Source organism: Protopterus annectens, chromosome 3.part0 (genome assembly GCF_019279795.1).
Source record: "Protopterus annectens isolate FY-2018-M chromosome 3.part0, PAN1.0, whole genome shotgun sequence".
NCBI lineage: Eukaryota > Metazoa > Chordata > Ceratodontiformes > Protopteridae > Protopterus > Protopterus annectens.
This window is the reverse complement of record NC_056731.1, coordinates 124,866,308-124,888,425: the sequence shown is the minus strand read 5'-3', so window position 1 is coordinate 124,888,425 and position 22,118 is coordinate 124,866,308. Positions and strand designations below refer to the sequence as shown.

The following is a 22,118-nucleotide window of genomic DNA, read 5'->3' as shown; positions in this document are numbered from 1 at the left end:
AGCTCATTGATGAAAGCACATGTCAGACTTTGGTTTCTGTCAATGTGCAATCCTGCAAAATTTACCCCAGTTCCTTTCCTTCAGTTTATCTGTATTTTCATGAGTAAGATACAGATGCAAGTATCCATTCTAGTAATGTGGTTCATATCTTTGTGAATTCATGTAACTGAATCGCATATGATGAAACAATTTAATGTCTCAAACAATCACTACATAGTGCCTGTTGTGTTTCTTTGCAGCTGCCTCTGTGCAGGAAAGGAACATTATATTCTATACTATTGTGTTTTTCAGCTTTGCATTTACCCTTAAGACATCACACCCCTCAGTGAAGATGCCATCTGCTAAGATGTCAGCCAACATTTACTTGGGGGAGGATACTGATTCTGACAGTAATACCAGTGGGTCCGAAATGGAATTGGACCTTGAATCACAATGTAAAGCAAACCAGAGTGAAGATGATGATTATGACACAGATGATGATATTCCACTGGCACGTCTGCATGAGAAGGCCATTACCGCTGATAAAGATGATGCCCCTGTCCCAGCCATTCCTGACAGACCCCTATGCTCTGCCACCCCTGACCTCACCACGGTTGATGAAACTGACCATGACAGTGGGGATGACGTGCCACTTGCCTATCTAAGGAATGATGGCACACACAACAGTGGTCATCAACTTGAATCCGATTTTGACACGGAGGCTGAATTGCCTCTATCTGAGTTAAGGCAAGCACATGGCATGACTGACAGACCATTGGAGTCCTCCATAGCCCAGGCCAGGCCTAGTGCTGACAAGGAAGTGGATATGCCCCTACTGTACATGAGTTCAGGCGTAGTCCACAGCAGGTTGATTTGGATGGAGAAAGTCCACTGGATCTGAGCTGAAGTAGCTCCTTGTCAAGCAAGGCTCTGAGTGTGCCACAGCATGGAATGTGTGCAAGTACTCCACTCAGAAGTGCATACAAACCAGTGGGTACTGACATTGATCAGAGCAGACCATCCGTTAACCACCCTGGAGTTTCCATTCCAAACTGTGCAAGGCTAACCAAAAAGATACATTGAGCATGCCCACCACGTAACATATCATGGGAGAAACGCCTAACACCAGTTCGCATTGATGACTTTGTGTGTCCGGTTGGCCCAGTAACCAACCTAGACTCAGACAACACAGAGATGGACTTCCTCAATTTGATGTTCCCAGAGGAACTGTACTCACTTATTGCTGATGAAACTAACCTCTATGCTGCACAGAGGCAGGATGCAGCAGGCAAGGTTGATAACCGATGGAGTCCTGTTTGTCTTGGAGACATACGCACATTTCTTGGTGTCAGACTATACATGTCTATTGTACATGTTCAAGAATACAGGCAGTACTGGGAAACACACCAGGTGTTTGGTCATTTCCCAATAGCTGAGTACATGACACGTGAGAAGTTTGAAAAAATTCAGCAGTATTTCCACTGCAATGACAAAAACCTCAGACTGCCACAGGGCACTGTGGGTCATGACAAGCTACATCATGTGCGACCAATACTTGATGCCATACTTCATGCATGTAGGACACAGTATAATGTGCATCATGAGGTGGCAGTAGATGAAGCCATGGTTGGCTTCCGTGGACGTCTGACATTGAGACAGTTTATGCCTGGCAAGCCGGAGAGGTATGGCATTAACGTATGGGTGCTGGCTGACTCACATAATGGGTATGTGCATGAATTCCAGGTATACACTGGAAAGGCAGAGCAGACCACAGAGGTTGGTCTGGCACACTGAGTTGTGGTTGACCTAACATGAGGGATGATTGCAAAGAAGCATCACATTTACTTTGACAGCTTCTTCACCTCTATCCCACTGGCACAGCAACTGCTGCAAGACAGTCTGTACTGCTGTGGAACCATGTGCACCAATAGGTCAGGATGGCCTGTAATGTTCAACAGACATGCCATTGATAAAGTACCTCGAGGGCTCTACAAGCAGTTACAGAATGGACCACTGCTTGCAACTGAATGGAAGGATAGCAACCCAGCATTTCTGCTGTCAATTAATAGTAACCCAACCTTGGCAGTCTCCAGCATATGCAGGAGACAGCACAATGGAACAAAAGCTTCAGTGCTATGTCCACCAGTTGTAAACATGTACAACACATACATGAATGTGGGGACCAAGTCAATCAACTCAGGATGCAGTATACAATTGCACAAAAGACAAGAAAATTGTAGCTGTACTTGTTCTGGTTCCTATGGGATGTGGCCATAGTGAATGCTTACATTTTATTCCGTGAGGTTAGGAGCCACCAGCAGCTTTCACGTTCCAGCCATGTTATTTTCACAAGCCAGTTACAGTTTAGAAGAGACCTAGGCATGCACCTCCGGGCCACCTACAAGAAAAGGAAAAGATGCATTGAGATTACTGTCCCAGAGCCCATGAGCGTTTTGAACAAGGCTCACACTTCCCAGTGAAATGGCAGAAATCATGATGCAAACACTGTGCCAGCAAGTGTAAACATGCTGAACCATCATGGGGATGCCTGACCTGCAAGATTAACTTGTGTGTTGAATGCTTCGGTGAGTACCAAGACCATAAGGATCTAGCAGATTGCTGGCAGCAGTAAGATGTACAGTGCACACTGTACAACATACAGTTGTGGCCAGGCTGCTGGGTGCATCAGTGTGTCATACCCAACCCCTGTGGATCTTATGATTGACCTGGATGGCAGTTGGGAACTTGGAGACTCTTCAGCTCAGTCCCATAGTGCTGCTTTCCTAGGTAGGCATGGCCTCAGGGGTGCCACTGTGATGCAATTTTTCTCTCCAGGAAAGGGCTCATGCAAAAAAACAAGGTCAGGGTCAGTCTTGCTTTTTCTCTTTACATGTGCCCTTTCTGTACCCCCTTGTCAGTGTCCACCCATGCAGTACTTCTGCTAAGGTAAAATAAGATTGTATCTTCTGATGGAATGTACATCAGTGGGCAGCACACATAGACACCATGACTGTTAAGATCATCATGGATGGCAGTGGGGAACTTGTAGTCTCTTCAGCTCAGTCCCACTGGGCTGCTTTCCAGGATATGCATGGTTTCATGGGCGCCACTGTGATGACTTCAGTCCCTCCCCGAAAGGCCACCTGCAAAAAGAAAGAGTCTAGGTACGTCTTTCTCCAATGCAATGTGGCCTTTCACTCTCCATCCACTCTGGTAAAGTAAATGTATGAAGGTCAAGGCAGCAATTAGTAAATTCCATCCCTCATCCCTTAGGTCCATTGCTGAATGGGCACATGTAACAAGAAAAGGAAGAGGTAAGGCAGACTGCTGACACTGAAGGAGGTTGTGAGACAGTAGGGATGTTAGCAGACTGAGTGGGCAGCCAGCACAGGTATAGGGACACTTCAGATAACCACCAGCTGGAGCCCCATGCCTGTTCTCAGTATGTTAGTGGAGCAGCGGTCCTTACCCTGCTTCTTCTCTTTACATGTGCCCTTTCTGTGCCCCATTGTCAGTGTTCACCCATGCAGTATTTCAGCTAAGGCAAGGTAAGACTATATATTCTGATGTTCTGGGAATCACTGGAAAGGGAGCAGCCAAAACCCTAAGCTGTCCCATCTCAGAATCTTGTGTTGGTGGATGCATCACAGGGGGCATATTCAGCCACCATGGATCTTATGATCCACCTAGATCACAGTTGGGAACTTGGAGACTCTTCAGCTCAGTCCCATAGTGCTGCTGTCCTAGGTAAGCATGGCCTGGGGGGGCCATTGTGATGTAATGTTTCCCTCCGGGAATGGACACATGCAAAAAGACAAAGCCTGGGTCAGTCTTAGCCTTTTCACATGTTGTCTTGGTGTAGCTCTCCATTCAGTCTCTCTCCCTTCAGGTGTAGTAAATGTAGTGGGTCAGGGTAGTAAATGTATGTAGGTCAAGGCAAGAGGGTTTACATTACCTCCCCCCTTTCACTTCTTATGGCCATTGCCAAAAGGACACATGTAAATGGAAAAGGCAGAGGTAAGGCAGAGTGCTGGCATTGCATGCAATCGGGAGTCATTGCTGTTACCAGCAGTCTGAGTGGGTAGCCAGCATAGGTATGGGACACTTCAGACACTCACGACCTGAAGCATCATGCCTGCCCTGGCATATTAGTGGAGTAGCGGTCCTTACTCTGGTTTTTCCATTTACATGTGCCTTTTCTGTGCCCCCTTGTCAGTCATTGTGTGTAATTTGGTGTTTTCACTGGTAGTAGGTATGTACCTCTGCAGTGTTGTCACCACTTATGTACCTAATGCAAAGAATACTGCCCCTGTGGATAAGATGGACTATTTGGATGGGATAACCAGGTAATGCATATGATATACATATATATATATATATATATATATGTAGTCTTCCAATACATCTATCAAACAGTAGTAATCTGTTTGCATTTTCTTTCTTGTGCAAGTTCGTCCACCTTCTCAGACTGACATGTCTTCACGAGCAGGAGAACGACAAGTAAGAGTGTGGGTATGTGGCCATTCCTACATTCACTGGGCTGCCAGCCATGCCTCTGAAACTGAAAACCAGTACAACTTGAGCTTCCCCACATCCAGTGTGAAGGTATACTGGATTGCAAGAAGAGGTATGCATTGGAGCGGAGTATTGCAGTTGTTGGAAGAGAAGTGTTCCATCTACCTTGAGCCCAACATTCTTCTGCTGCACATTGGAGGGAATGATGTCATCAGTCAACCACTCGGAAGGGAACAGTTTCAAATCACAGCAATTTCTGAACACCTTCAGCTGTGGTGGGCATGTTGTCATTTTGTGTGGCCTGATATAATTCCTTGACAGATATGGAAAACAGCAAACAGTCAATGGGCAGCTCACAAGACCAGGCATTTACAGAATGGGTTCATGCATGGCTTGATGCACAGGGTCGGTGGCTCTACAATATGCCATGACAGCATCGCCATGGAAGATGTTCACCTGTTCAGAAGGGATGGTGTTCACCTAACTGAGGAGGGCATTGCGTTGTTCTTGACTGACCTCCACAATGGCGTGAGGAGAGCTATGCAGGATTAGTAACATGCAGCTTGTGAGAAGATTGGAAAACTCCCATGACCAAGTAGCATCAGTATGGCAAGTAAAACTCTATTATGAAATGTGTTGCGTAAAATATATTTTTCTGAGTTTGGCAAATAGCTGTGGTAAGGAGCTGGTGAAGATGCTGAGAAAGAACAACTTTTTCAGGAGAGTGTTACCATATACAATCTAATATGTCAGTGACCATCCTGCAATACTTCTTTTTTTATTCGGCTTTTATCAGGCATGTGTATAGTTTAGATGACAGAAAGGGCTTAGTAATACAGAACATGATCCCTTTGGTCCATCGCTGAATGGACACATGTAAAGAGAAAAGGCATAGGTAAGGCAGACTGCTGACACTGATGAGGTTGTGAGACTGCAGTGGTATCAGCTGTCTGAGTGGGTAGCCAGCACAGCTATCAGACAGATTAGATGGCCTTGCCTTCCACTGAAGTCCCATGCCTGTCCTGGGTTCATCAGTGGAGTGGCGGTTCTTACCTTGCTTTTTCTCTTTATATGTACCCATTCAGCAGTTTGTTGGCTACACCAAGAATGTGCATATTTGCAATCATATGTGTCTACATGGTAAAACAACTGGTTCTGAATGCTGTACACATGTACAGATATCAGTTTTGTTAGAACTCAGGTTATGGAAATTATGATTTTTTTTTCATATTTTGATAAATAACTTTGCAAGGGAGCATCTGAATGTGCTAAGTAATACTTCTTTGTTGTCCTGCTATTATCAGGCATGTGTAGAGTTTAGATGACAGGAAGGACTTAGTAATTCAGAACTCGATCCCTTAGGTTTATTGCTGAATGGACACATGTAAAGAGAAAAGGCATAGGTAAGGCAGACTGCTGACTCTGAAGGAGGTCATGAGACTTCAGTGGTATCAGCTGTCTTAGTGGGTAGCCAGTACAACTATGAGACAGATCAGATGGCCTTGCCTGCCACTGAAGTCCCATGCCTGTCCTGGGTTCATTAGTGCAGAGGCAGTCCTTACCTTGCTTTTTCTCTTTACATGTACCCATTCAGTTGTTTGCTGGCTACACCAAGAATGTGTATATTTACAATCATACGTGTCTACATGGTAAAACAACTGGTTCTGAATACTGTACACATGTACAGATATCAGTTTTGTTAGGACTCAGGTTATGGAAATTATATTTTTTTCATATTTTGGTAAATAACTTTGCAAGGGAGCATCTGAACATGCTAAGTAATACCTAATTTTGAAGACAACATTGATAGTTCCAACATGGTAAAACAACTGTGCTTGTATGTTGTACACATGTGCAGATATCAACATTTGTTTCGGACTTAGGTTATGGAAATTATGATTTTTTCATATTTTTGTAAATAACTTTGCAAGGGAGCATGTCAGTTTGCCAAGTAATACCTCATTTTGAAGACAGTGTTACTCCTTACAACAAGGTAAAAAAACTGTGTCTGCGCACTGTACACATGTACAGATATCACAGTTTGTTTAGTCTTGTATGATTATGAAAATTATACATTTCCAATACTTCCCAGTGTTATGCCCATATCTTTGCAAGGGAGCATGGTGACGACACAAATGATGCATCATTTTGAAGCTGACATTGAGTCGCACAACTGATAAGTAGGCTCTGTTACAGGTGATGACATATCCTTTGTTTATTTATCAATTATGAGAAATATTATATTAATCATATTTCTGTGAATGTCTCCGTAAAGGAGCATCACACAGTAATGGTTTTGGTATCATTTTAAAACTGATATTCATACAAATTAAATACAAATTGTATGGGTTTACATGGAACATCGACCAAGATATTGTGCTTTGCTTTTCCAAAACGGAATAAAATATGCACAATATCAACATTCCTTGCCACATATTTACTAATGACTTTGATACGCAGTATCAGCATTTACACTGTTGGAAAGGGCAGTGTCTGCTGAACAACTTTCGTATCTACATATTGGTCTAGCTCTTATAGTTAAAGAGTTATGAACATTTGTTTTCTGTATGGTATTAGAAATGGATTTTCTGAAAATGAGCTCAGGCTGCACTGTTGTTCCTATGGTGGAATTAAGCAGGCAGCTTTTTCTGAGCTGAGTGAATGAGTTAAGAAATGGTACTCAGGATTCTTCTGTTAAAAAAAGACATCCAATCAAGCCCATCTCGTCTTCAGGATATATTACTTCAAATAGACAAACTGGAAATAAAACTAGAAAGTTTCAAAAAAGAGTTCGGAAAGATGATGGAAATTTATAAAATTCTTATGAAACAATGGGGGACATAAATGATCATGAAGACAGAGTAGCTGAAAGTGAGTCTCAGACTGAATTTCAATTAAGACAAGGTAACTGTCTCATGGAAAAACAGACTGAGATGAAATAACATTAGAATTTATGGCATACATGAAAAATATGAGGGTGACAATATAATAAACATCTTAGCTACCTGGCTATATAAAACATGAAATCTGCCTAAAATGTTATCTTTTTGGAATTGAACAATCACATAGATCCCTGAGAGCACCTTGTAAGAAGGAAAACTCACCACCACACTCAATTATAGTTAAGTTCATGTCTAGCTTAGAAAAAGATCAAATATTGAAAGCAACATGATCCAGCCCATCTATTAAAATAAATGAATACAGATTTGACAGTGATTATATTCAGTAAATGAATGAATAAAAGAAAATCCTGTTTACCACTGATCAAGGAACTTAAAAAGAACAATATTAAAGCCACTCTGGTATTTTCTGCAAATATTAAGTTATTCCTTTCTGAAGAAACCAAGATATTTAACACACTGGAGGAAGTATCGACCTTTGCTATCAGCAATGAAATTGTTAATAATGCTGAAGAAATGGAGTGGAACAGTATATCCCTGAAGGGAGAAAGTGAGCTGAATTCTTGGACAACTGTTTCCAAAACTAAAAAAACCCAAAACAAGTAACTCTTTTCTAATTGCAGAACTATTATTTCTGAAACAATTGATTTGCCTTTTAAGTAAAAGGTTTGTGCTGGACAGTAAGCCTCTGATTATATATGTGACTATGTAGTTATATTATAAGCTAAAACATTTTTTCATGATGAGGAATATAAAGGGTTAGTTTTACTGCTTTATCAAACTTACAGTGAAAGACTTACCCTGGGATTTAATAAACTCAGTGCAGGAATAGTGCTATTCCTGCATGGAGTGGTTCATATCCATGTAGCTACAGCAGTATGCCTTGCATATTCATGAAGGTGTGCTGCAGTTAAGGCTAAAGAGGCACAAACAATGAACGAGTGCAGGGGGTGTGTTTAAGTAGTGCACGGAATACGAACATGTCCCCTGAACTCAGAAAGTGCACTATGGCTCTTTTCAAATGCATTTCATTGTCGGCGGACACTGAAAGCAAAAACAAAAGGTTCTTTCAGTGTCCATGGACACTGAAATAAGTATTAGATCAGGAAATAAATGCAGGGGGTATGTGACAGGTCTATCACACACCCCCTGCATTGTAAAAGTGTAGTACGGCACTTTGCAACTACTGTCAGTGTCCATGGACATTGACAGCTAATAAAATAGCTCATGTTAGTGTCCATGGACACTGAAATAGCCAGAAGATGATCAAGAAAATGCAGGGAGTGTGAGACAGGTTTTGCCACACACCCTCTGCATTGTAAAAGTGCAGTACTGCACTTTGCAAGTGCTGTGAGTTTCCGCAGACATTGACAGCTAATAAAATAGCCATGTCAGTGTCCACAGACACTCAAATAGCAGATGATCAAGGAAATGCAGGGGGTGTGTGACAGGTTCTGTGACACATCCCCTTCATTGCAAAAGTGCCATACGACACCTTGCAACCTGCTAAAACAAGAAATGTGGCAAAGGCACAAATAATGGGGGGGGGCAAAGCTCTAAAAATAGGGACACTTCTTAAATATTGCTCTTACAAACTTAGAAAGTTGATAGACAACAGGTTATGCATTAGCATGAATTTCCAAAGGATAAAAGTCTGAAAGTCAAATGTATCCCATTATTACCTGACTGCAGTCCATGTGGACAATGGCACAAATAATGGGGGACAAATCTCTAAGAATAGGGACACTTCTTCATAAATGTTGCTCTTGCAAACTTAGAGTGATAGAAAACAGCATATGCATTAGCATGAATTTCCAAAGGATAGAAGTCTGAAAGTCAAATGTATGCCATTATTTCCTGACTGCAGTGCTCACTCACCATGTAATATAATAATATAATAAATATGTTTAAGCATAGCTGAGTGGGTGTGTTCATTATGGTCCTCCACTTACATTGCTTAAACATCCCATAAGAGATAAATAAAAATATACAGCTAAAGTTCCCAAACTGAGATAGTGTAGTGATTAGACTCCTGGTTCTACATGCAGGTGTTCACGGTTCGAGTACTAAGACAGGCAAATTATTTTTAGATGGGAAAGCAGTCTTAAAATATTTTTTTCAACTTAAATTACGTAGTAACTACTGTCAACCAGGATAGTGTAGCTGATGTAAAATGGAAGTGTGAGTGCATATAACATGTGAAACCACCCATGTATACACGTGTCCCATACAGCATAGTCACACCCCTTTATAATGTAATGAAAGCACATAGAGGGATGTCATGTAAAGTAAATCATATACACTGACTACATGAAGTCATTATCCTGATATTTTCTAAAAATGAAAAGTGGGCAATAGTTAGCAATCCCCAAAAACCCAGCAAGTGGAACAACAGGAAATTCAATGGTGCAAAAGCATACACCCGACTCCACGGCAGTATATTCACAAAAAGTTTATTCCAAACATCGAAATACACAACGGATTGAGCGCTTTCGTCTCCGACCTGGAGACCTCTTCAGAATCAATTAAAACAGAAAAAAGTTGCAATTTATACATGCTGGTGCTTGTAAATTGATAATTACTCAATTAAAATTAGATTACAATTGGTTTTAGCCCTAATAATAATAATTAGTCCTTTGCCATAGTTAACCCATAAGAGGCTAGAAAGCAACAAGAACCATAAACATAAATAATACCATCCATTTATGTAGTGCCACAGGTTAGAAAAAGAAGAACTTGTGAATATTAAAATCGATAAATAAAATAAAATATGAAACTATGAGTATATAAACATATATATATATATATATATATATATATATATATATATATATATATATATATATATATATGATGTGTGTAAATATATTTGTTAATATATATGTGTATTTGTGTGTGGAACTGTTATAAAATATATCTATATGTAAAGAATTAATATCACGTAAAAGTGTATGTATGAATGTAATTCCATACATGCATATAAAATGTGTTCAACAGTATATATATCAAAATATGTTAAATATATTGAATGTGTGTGTTAGTAATAATTAATAATTAATTAATTAATTGTATAAAATCTTAAAAAATATATATTTATTAAAAACTTGTTTAAAAATATTTGATAATATATAGTATATATACACATTTCAATGAAATCACATATTCTGAGAATAATATATTATTATTGTACCTTAGGTATGGAAATGGAACAATACAATACTAAAAATGGTATTATTTATGTTTATTTATGTATCTTTTATGTAGTCTTGTATGTATATAAAGCCTTTTAAAAGTTAGGAAGAGTGAAAAAAGAATCAAATATATGTTTATGGTTCTTGTTGCTTTCTAGCCTCTTATGGGTTAACTATGGCAAAGGACTAATTATAATTATTAGGGCTAAAACCAATTGTAATCTAATTTTATTTGAATAATTATCAATTTACAATCACCAGCATGTATAAATTGCAACTTTTTTCTGTTTTAATTGATTCTGAAGAGGTCTCCAGGTTGGAGACGAAAGCGCTCAATCCTTTGTGTATTTCGATGTTTGGAATAAACTTTTTGTGAATATACTGCCGTGGAGTCGGGTGTATGCTTTTGCACAATTGAATTTCCTGTTGTTCCAATAGTTAGCAATGCTCGGCTATGCTTACCAGGTTTAAGCATTGCTTCGACATGAATGCTAAGCAGCAGGTAGCTCAACTAAGTGGATTTGGGCACTGTTAAGCAGTGCTCAGCAGTTACCCCTTTAAGCACTGTACAATTCAGCTTAGCGGATTTACGTACTGCTTAGTGGAGCTTAACATGTTTAAAATGGTCCAATGATGGTAAAGGACAGGAATATCACTCTATTTAATTGTTGCAGATGGGAGTACAGTCAGAATCTGTTATAGTTCATCTGTGCAGGTACTATGGCTGGAGTAGATGAAGGAGTGCACTTTCGGGCACAGCTCTGGAGCATTCAAGAGTCCAAGGTCATGGCTAGACTCCTTGTAGAAAACCATGAGGAAAGACTGCTGCAGGACCAGTACCAGGGCTCACAATACAAAGCAGAGGCCTGGGACCATTTTGCACATGATTTCACCAGTGCTACTGGCATCCCACGGACTGGTGAGCAGGTACAGCACTACTATGCTGACCTACAGAGAAGGAAGGGGGTGCCCTTGGCCAAGTGGATCCAAGATGCATGGGCATGGAATGCTCCAGTGGTGAGTATCACTATCAAGTACTTTGCAGTAAATACTAGCCTGAGAATGTGATAGGCAGGTATGCATAATGTTAGTTTTTCTCCCCTACAGCTGCAGCAGAGAGGGCTAGTAACATAGAAGCCCATGCTGACAGACTGCTGCGGCTGTGCCAACAGGCTGGTGAGTACAAATCTGTTTTGCATTATATTGTTCAAATAGCTAAGGAGTACATTGCTTACTGCTAGTAGGTATACTGTTACTGTGTGAACTGACTAAATAAAAAAGTTTGACCGACTAATATTGATGTGCAATAACGATCCCTACAAAACAACTGTTGTGTTTATTCTGGTATGTTGTTCTATACATATACAATGTATAAAGGTTCTTAACAGCAAATATTGCTGTGACAGCATACATTAACTGAAACTGTTCTGTGAACCAGCTAAGAAAAATTGTAGATGGTGGAGCTGTAAAACAAGATATAACTGAAATGTGAGATATATACTGCACTAAGTTCTGAACCCTGAATAGTAATGTATAATGTTTGAAAGTGAGTTCCATCCAGCATTGTCTTGTGTTAACTTTTGCTTTCCATATTGTAGTAATCCAAAGGAGTAATGCACAGTGCAATAACTATCAGTCATGTATGCAGCACAGGATTACAAGTTCATACTGTCTAACCAAGAGACTATTAGGCAGAAACCAGTCAAACAAAAAACAGCAGTTCCCCAGTAGCTCAGTGTGATGAGAAATAGCGTAGTTGTTAATTTTGTACACCCAGACATGGTTCGAATCCAGGGAGTGTACTAAGATGTGTGCACATCTACACACAAGTAATCAGGAATAAATGTAATAACAGTCAGGTAGTGTTAACTGATATTTTCTCCACAGGTTTTAGAGGTAAGGAATTGTTGGTAGTAGCTGTATGAAGGGGATACTAATATACTGTGTACAACTGTTCAACTGTCCCACCACATGCCAGCAAATTACAGCAGGATGGGTACATAAAGCATGCACTCTTCCTGATACATGCCTCTCAAGTGGCATGCTGTAACGGCTATTGGTCATCGCTGCCAATAACCCTGGACACAGATAGGAAACTAGTTGAAGTATGTCAGTAGCACACTCACATAACATGAGTTCAGGGTACCGCTCCTGTGCCAGATATGTAAACCTGACATGTACGAGTCCCTTCTAGTCATGTACCTAGAGTTGCTGCAGTTTGCCCCATACCATTCCACACTGACAGTTTAATAGGTATGTTTGTTCTACAGAAGTTATCGGCCATAGGCAGATGTAAAGTGAGGGTAGACCCATAGAGTACTGAGCAGTACTGTTGTGGAAAATAAAAGCATAAACAGTTGTTAATGGACTCTTTGTCTCTCTCCCCACCCCTCATCTGGATCAATACTATAATTCATATACTATGGGTATATTTTTCTCCAAACCTAATTTTGGGACTTGTGTTCTATTACTGTTCATATATTTGATTGGCTGCATGTTAACATACCTTGTTCAAATACCATTGTTGGTGGATGTTGCCGTGCTGTTACAATGCATACTGAATCTTGAAATGTGTTGTTCATGACTAAACAATATATTTTTTAAAACCTCAACACCATAGCATGTTTGGGAAGGTAGATCCCAGCAGATCTGCCTATCCCACCTCATCTGGCTGTGGCACCGGGCCCCAGCACATCTGGGACCCAACCCAGGACTTCTTGGTCTGCTGGTCCTGCACCACCTTTGGGTGGAACTGCCTCAGGGGATGGGACCCACCCCCCCCCAGGAGCAGGCATGGATAGGACCCTGTCAGCTGCAGTCAGTTCCAGGTTTGGTGCACAGCACCATCCAAGCAGAGTTGGTTGGGCAGCTGTGCCAGATTGAGGGCTGCCTGGCACACCTCAAGAGGCAGCCCCCCCCTTCCTGTCCAGCCCCCACCAGATCCACTTCCGGGCCATGAAGGAGCAGAGGTGACTGCCCATGGGTCAGGACCACAGTCCTACTGTATCCATTTGTGAGCTCATGGGCTTCTGATTCCCAACCACCCTCCCTGTCAAAGGTGTTTACCCCCATCAAGTGTCATGTACCACACCTGTCTGTTGTCTTGTGTGTCTTGTCTGTCTCCAAATGCTACCTATCCTGCCAAACCTACCATCCCAAACATACCTACAGCCCTTCCCAACATCCTACTCTCACCTTAAAAAAAAAGGAAATCTATCCCACAAAACAAATTGCCCCATGTACAGTGAAACTAATCAATCAAGCCACAGATTACTCTGCAAATACCTGTCACCAACACCTCTCCCTGTGGGGTGTGAGGATGTAAATTCCAAATTCTACACATTTAATTAACAGCTGTTACTGCTGAAGAAATCTAGAGCTATGGTCCTTCTGTGCTCCCATCCTGCACATCCCTAGCTGCTTTTCATAATGTTTTACCTTCTGTTTGCCCCCATTTCACCACTTTCCTATCACCCTTTATTATTTTGTTTAAAGAAAATTAGTGCGGGTGTAAGTGGGAGTAAGCAATACTAAGCAAAGCTAAGAGGACTTAACCGTCTGTTAGCAATGCAGAGCTTCGCACAAAACTATGCAAAATTGCTTACAACTGGATAAATGTGCTTTAATCACTCTGTCTCCATCAGCCCTTTTTCTGCCTGGCAACAAAATAATCTGCCCTCCCAAGTCTCGAACCTGGGATACTGTGCACTACAGTCACAGCAATGTACACCTACACCATCTGAGCTGTGGAAATGTGCAATAATTTTACAAACATATCAGTCATTCTGGTTATTTAACATTAATGAAAAAAAGTAATTAATTTTAAGTCTGGAACCCAGGACCATGTGCACAATAATGACAGCAACATACCTCTACACCATCTGAGCTGTAGGAATGTATAATGATTTTACAAACATATCTTGCACAACAGTCATTCAACATAAAGGGGAATTTTATATCCGTAGTACTGTTATATACATATATATGTGTATATAGATACCAATGTATATATATATATATATATATATATATATATATATATATATATATATATTTTTTTTTTTTCCCCGGTTAGGGGTCGCCACAGCGGAACTCCCGTCCACTAATGATTGGCAGTAGATTTTTACGTACTGGCTTGCCGGGCCTAATGCACAACCTTCAATGAAGGAGCGCCCATTATATATATTTATACATACATAGATATATAGAGAGATAACCAACCTCTTACTGAAACACATCTGGAAAAAAAGCCTGACAAATGGTGGGGATAAAGGGCAAACAATAGTGACATCTTTCAAATATGACTGTCATATGCATAGAAGTCTGCTTGAGTGGCATGGTGTGCTTTAACATACAATGCCAGATAGATTCCAGGTCTGAAACACAATTAAATGTCATTATGTACTGATGGCAATGCTCACAACCTGATCAAGGGTGGTTGATGTGCACCCTGGACATTACATTTTTGTATACCAGTATTCCTCATTGGGCTGATCTTTCAACACTAGAATACTGGTTGGGTGAAATTTCACTGTATAGTCCAGGATTCAACATCTTCTTTTTGTGTATGGCAGAACATGTTCTCACTAAAAATGTATTTTATTTTGATAGAAACTGTTATTTAAAGCTTAAAGGTACAGCTATGGGTGCTTCATTTGCACCCATATATGCTGACCTTTTTAAGGGATAACTCGAACAAATGATTATATATGATGTTAATCACAACCTATTTCTGGATGAAATAGATATTTGTAGATGGTTTTTGGATGACTGCTGAATGGTTTGGAAATCAGATGCTAAATACTTGCAGGAATTTGTTCAATACCTGAATGAAAACAAGTGAGGCATCCAATTCACAGTTAATTTTGAATCGGAGTGTATTTCCTTTCTAGATGTCACTTTACGAAGGCAGTTTGATGGTACTTTTGCCACCTCTTTATATTGGAAACCTTTTCACTCCAATACATTATTGCATGCCTCCATCTGTCATCCAAAACATATTATTTGAAATATCCCAAAATCCCAATTTATGAGGATTCATCATGTTTGTTCCACAAATGAGGATTTTTTGCATCAAGACACTGATATCTTAAATAAACATATTTAGTGAATGGTGTTATTCTTCAGCGCATCTTCTTTGAACTAGTAATGAAGTTAAAAAATTATGGAGAAGTTATTTGTTAACTTATCATACTAACAAAAAGAACTCAGACAAAAATATTAGATTTACAACTAGTTATGGTAGGAATACTCAGTATTTCATGAATTTGGTGCAACAGCACTGGGATATTTTATTAGCTGATAAATGATTAAGTGCCCTTCTGAGCACTAGATGTCAATTTGCTTTTAAAAGGGGCAACACTTTGGGTAGTTATTTCAGTCATTAAAAATATAACACATTTTCTCCAGTATGAATCAGGGTGCATTGGATTGTACTAAAATGGTTTGTTGCTTTCCCTGTGGTCATTGCTCATTTTGCAAACAGATTTGTCAAACAAAGGAATTTATTTTTAAAAATATACCCCAGATTTTTTTAAACATTTTTTATTGATTTTCATGAAATAAAATAATACAATAAATATGATATATAAATATGCACAATATATGTCTTAAAAACATCATAATATGGAACAATAACTATTTACAATGTCCAGAATAGATATAATGTCATTGTTATGATTACATTTAACTAGTAGTTTTTCAAGCTTCAACCAAGTTAATTTCTTATGTGTTATCTTAGTAGTTTTTTCTGAAATAGTTTGCAACTCCCTACTACATACAAATTTAGCTAACAGTAAAAAAATCTGTAAATGATAGGATTTTTTTACACTTCTAATTTGATGTAATGATTTTTCTTGCAATTGCAAGCAAGGGCCAAAGAAGGTGCACCTGTATTTTGGGGATATGTGTTGGTATCGGTGCATTAAACAGTAATAATGAGTCAGATACTTCAAACTTGTCTGACTGCAATGCTTTCATGAAATTTCTGTACTCTATCCAAAATGGAGTTACTATTTTACATGTAAGAAACATGTGTACCCAATCTGCACAAAGTATTTCCTCACATCTCCAACTTTTATTAAGATTATTTTTTTTATATCAAATCCATCTTATGTGGGGTAATAAAGCTCCCATGAATGTATTTCCAAGTGAAGATTTTCCAAGAAGGGGATGATGTTGTACTACTAATTGATTTAAGTACTAATTCTTTATCACTATCTGAAAAAAATGGATTTGTTTATTCTCTCTGTGAAATTCCATAAGGAGTCCTCTGGGATTTGCATATTGGTTCTTAAAGATTTATATATACCTGACAATGATAGAATATTATTAATGTGCAAAGTGTTTATTTCACAAAGAAGAGAAAGTATTTTAGGTAAAGGTGTTGTGCTGGTGTTATGACATATTTTGAATTCATTAACTATGTATTCTTTAAACATTTGTATGTTCAATGAGTTGTTGTGCTTTATGTTATATCTGGCCATAAGAGAACATGGTTCGTGGATATTATTATTGCAGAGAAACTGATGCCAGAAAACTAAGCCATTTTCTTCCATTACTTTTATTTTAGATATGTTGAAAGACTCCAGACATGTCTTTGTGTATGCTATGGGAAATATTAAAAATATTAAGCTTTACATCATATGATTTTTGTTTATTATCTTTTTAAAATTATCTAATATATAATTGGTGAAAAGAGAATTTTTTTATTCTTATTAGTATTGTAGAAATGTTCTTTGACAACAAGGAAGATATTTTTTTTATTTTCTGAGGACATATTATCAATATTTGTGTCTATGTCAGATAATAAGATATTTGCATGGAGATTTTTCCAATTAAAACTATATTTGGAGTTTAACCGTTCGCTCATCACATTAAGTATGGTCGATTCCACATAAAGTTCTAAATTTAGGAATGCTATTCCCCCATCTTTCCAGCTTCTATAGTGCCAGGCATGGCTGATTCTTGGCTTTTGAGGAAACCATAGGAAATTTATTAACATAGAATTTAGTTGCTTCATTAACTTTTTGTATGGGGAGGCAATTAAAGTTTGGAAGTAGAACAACATTTTGGGTAATATGATAATTTTTATTAATGACAGTCTTTCTTCTATCATGAAATACATTTTATTCCATCTATTTAAAAATTCCTTAACTGTGGATAATAGGTATTTGTAATTTATTTTTAAAGTATTATTCCAGTTTGACTTTATGTAAATGCCTAAGCACTTAATTGTGTAATTTGCCCAGTTAAAATTGTTGTGTTTTCTTAGTAAAGTGTTTACTTTTTTATTTATTAATAATGTTTCTGTTTTGGTGTGATTAAAGCTTAGGCCTGAAACCTCTTCAAAAACTTGCTGGGATTTTGTTATATGATTTATAGAGGAATCTATATTTCCAATTGTTAGCATGACATCTTCCGCAAAAATTTGTATTTTAGAAATGTAGCTTGGACTAACAGAAAATCCCCTTATATTAGAAGTTGCTCTTATGAAGTTAGCTAGAGGATCTACTGATAGCGCAAATAATAAGGGGGAGAGTAGGCAGACTTGTTTAGTGCCTTTTAGGATGTTCAGCGGACCTGATAAAAAAGCACCAATTTTGATGTATGATATTGAGTTAACATATTATCTGTTAATTATATCGACAATGTCAGGGGAGAAGTTATATACTTCTAAAACTTTAAATAAATAGGACCAAATATAGAGTCAAAAGCCTTGTTTAAGTCTAGGCTAATAATTGATAGTTCTTTTTTTTTCTGTTAGCAGGATCTACTAAGGAAAGGAGCCTGATAACATTGTCTTGTACTCTTCTATTTAGGATGAAGCCTGTTTGATCATCACCTATTATGTTAGGCATCAGTTGATTTAATCTGTTAGCTAATATTGATGTAAACATTTTATAGTCCACATATAATAGTGAAATGGGATGATACAAAGTTACTTTTTTGAGGTCTTTGTCCTGTTTCAGCATAGGAGAAATCATGGCATATTCCCAAGAAAGGAATGAGCTTGTCTTTTTTATGAATTCCTCAAAAGCTTGCAAAAGTATCTTTAATGTATCCTCTGTGAGTACTTTGTAAATTTCTCCTATTAATCCATCTAATCCTGGGGCTTTATTGTTCTTAAGGCTTAGAATCCTCTCTTTTAGTTCACTTAATGTTATTGGTTTCAAAAGCTTGGTATTCTGTTCTATTGTTAGTTTGTTGCCTATGTTCTCATTTAAGAAGTTATCTTTTGGGATGTTGTTATTAATATTTGGATTTGTGTTATTTATTATTTTGTGATGTTTTCTGAAAGTCTGAAGAATATATCCTAAATCTGTTGCAATTTTAGTTTATTTTTAGTTTCATCAGCAATTTCCCTTAAACTTCAGCTTGGCCAGCTAAGAACTTGGTTATATTCAACTGGACGTATAAGAGAATTTAAGTACCTTTTATCTGCACTTTTTTTTTAAAAAATACAGTATTTAATTGATTTAAACTGTGTATGAAGGAGTGTTGAAGGAATTTTTAACTGAAGTTATTCTGCTCTTCAGTAACTTGAACTGAAGCTAGTGTTGGCTGAATTTTGTTATTTGCTAGTAATTACAGGTGTGGGGGTAGCCACATTCTTTGATTTCCTGTCCTTGCATATTTAAACTGGTGCATGTGAAATAATTCCTGCTTTAAAACTTCAGCTTGGCCAGCTAAGAACTTGGTTATATTCAACTGGACGTATAAGAGAATTTAAGTACCTTTTATCTGCACTTTTTTTTAAAAAAAATACAGTATTTAATTGATTTAAACTGTGTATGAAGGAGTGTTGAAGGAATTTTTAACTGAAGTTATTCTGCTCTTCAGTAACTTGAACTGAAGCTAGTGTTGGCTGAATTTTGTTATTTGCTAGTAATTACAGGTGTGGGGGTAGCTACATTCTTTGATTTCCTGTCCTTGCATATTTAAACTGGTGCATGTGAAATAATTCCTGCTTTAAAACTTCAGCTTGGCCAGCTAAGAACTTGGTTATATTCAACTGGACGTATAAGAGAATTTAAGTACCTTTTATCTGCACTTTTTTAAAAAAATACAGTATTTAATTGATTTAAACTGTGTATGAAGGAGTGTTGAAGGAATTTTTAACTGAAGTTATTCTGCTCTTCAGTAACTTGAACTGAAGCTAGTGATGGCTGAATTTTGTTATTTGCTAGTAATTACAGGTGTGGGGGTAGCCACATTCTTTGATTTCCTGTCCTTGCATATTTAAACTGGTGCATGTGAAATAATTCCTGCTTTAAAACTTCAGCTTGGCCAGCTAAGAACTTGGTTATATTCAACTGGACGTATAAGAGAATTTAAGTACCTTTTATCTGCACTTTTTTTAAAAAAAATACAGTATTTAATTGATTTAAACTGTGTATGAAGGAGTGTTGAAGGAATTTTTAACTGAAGTTATTCTGCTCTTCAGTAACTTGAACTGAAGCTAGTGTTGGCTGAATTTTTTTTGCTAGTAATTACAGGTGTGGGGGTAGCCACATTCTTTGATTTCCTGTCCTTGCATATTTAAACTGGTGCATGTGAAATAATTCCTGCTTTAAAACTTCAGCTTGGCCAGCTAAGAACTTGGTTATATTCAACTGGACGTATAAGAGAATTTAAGTACCTTTTATCTGCACTTTTTTTTAAAAAATACAGTATTTAATTGATTTAAACTGTGTATGAAGGAGTGTTGAAGGAATTTTTAACTGAAGTTATTCTGCTCTTCAGTAACTTGAACTGAAGCTAGTGTTGGCTGAATTTTGTTATTTGCTAGTAATTACAGGTGTGGGGGTAGCCACATTCTTTGATTTCCTGTCCTTGCATATTTAAACTGGTGCATGTGAAATAATTCCTGCTTTAAAACTTCAGCTGGGCCAGCTAAGAACTTGGTTATATTCAACTGGACGTATAAGAGAATTTAAGTACCTTTTATCTGCACTTTTTTTTTTAAATACAGTATTTAATTGATTTAAACTGTGTATGAAGGAGTGTTGAAGGAATTTTTAACTGAAGTTATTCTGCTCTTCAGTAACTTGAACTGAAGCTAGTGTTGGCTGAATTTTGTTATTTGCTAGTAATTACAGGTGTGGGGGTAGCCACATTCTTTGATTTCCTGTCCTTGCATATTTAAACTGCTGCATGTGAAATAATTCCTGCTTTAAAACTTCAGCTTGGCCAGCTAAGAACTTGGTTATATTCAACTGGACGTATAAGAGAATTTAAGTACGTTTTATCTGCACTTTTTTTTTAAAAATACAGTATTTAATTGATTTTAAACTGTGTATGAAGGAGTGTTGAAGGAATTTTTAACTGAAGTTATTCTGCTCTTCAGTAACTTGAACTGAAGCTAGTGTTGGCTGAATTTTGTTATTTGCTAGTAATTACAGGTGTGGGGGTAGCCACATTCTTTGATTTCCTGTCCTTGCATATTTAAACTGGTGCATGTGAAATAATTCCTGCTTTAAAACTTCAGCTTGGCCAGCTAAGAACTTGGTTATATTCAACTGGACGTATAAGAGAATTTAAGTACCTTTTATCTGCACTTTTTTTTTAAAAAAATACAGTATTTAATTGATTTAAACTGTGTATGAAGGAGTGTTGAAGGAATTTTTAACTGAAGTTATTCTGCTCTTCAGTAACTTGAACTGAAGCTAGTGTTGGCTGAATTTTGTTATTTGCTAGTAATTACAGGTGTGGGGTAGCCACATTCTTTGATTTCCTGTCCTTGCATATTTAAACTGGTGCATGTGAAATAATTCCTGCTTTAAAACTTCAGCTTGGCCAGCTAAGAACTTGGTTATATTCAACTGGACGTATAAGAGAATTTAAGTACCTTTTATCTGCACTTTTTTTTAAAATAGAGTATTTAATTGATTTAAACTGTGTATGAAGGAGTGTTGAAGGAATTTTTAACTGAAGTTATTCTGCTCTTCAGTAACTTGAACTGAAGCTAGTGTTGGCTGAATTGTGTTATTTGCTAGTAATTACAGGTGTGGGGGTAGCCACATTCTTTGATTTCCTGTCCTTGCATATTTAAACTGGTGCATGTGAAATAATTCCTGCTTTAAAACTTCAGCTTGGCCAGCTAAGAACTTGGTTATATTCAACTGGACGTATAAGAGAATTTAAGTACCTTTTATCTGCACTTTTTTTTTAAAAAATACAGTATTTAATTGATTTAAACTGTGTATGAAGGAGTGTTGAAGGAATTTTTAACTGAAGTTATTCTGCTCTTCAGTAACTTGAACTGAAGCTAGTGTTGGCTGAATTTTGTTATTTGCTAGTAAATACAGGTGTGGGGGTAGCCACATTCTTTGATTTCCTGTCCTTGCATATTTAAACTGGTGCATGTGAAATAATTCCTGCTTTAAAACTTCAGCTTGGCCAGCTAAGAACTTGGTTATATTCAACTGGACGTATAAGAGAATTTAAGTACCTTTTATCTGCACTTTTTTTAAAATAAAATACAGTATTTAATTGATTTAAACTGTGTATGAAGGGATTTTTTGTTTTTGAA

The 22,118-nt window shown here is 37.8% G+C and overlaps 1 protein-coding gene across 1 annotated transcript in view; it reads left to right on the top strand.

The window, feature by feature from the left end:
• The window catches only part of LOC122796782 (macrophage mannose receptor 1-like), a 2,734,532-nt gene that overhangs the window by 2,318,632 nt on the left and 393,782 nt on the right, over positions 1-22,118 (top strand). The window contains 2 exon segments of the mRNA XM_044065509.1: positions 311-726; positions 1,368-1,661. Coding sequence (XP_043921444.1) covers positions 311-726; positions 1,368-1,661 — 710 coding nt within the window.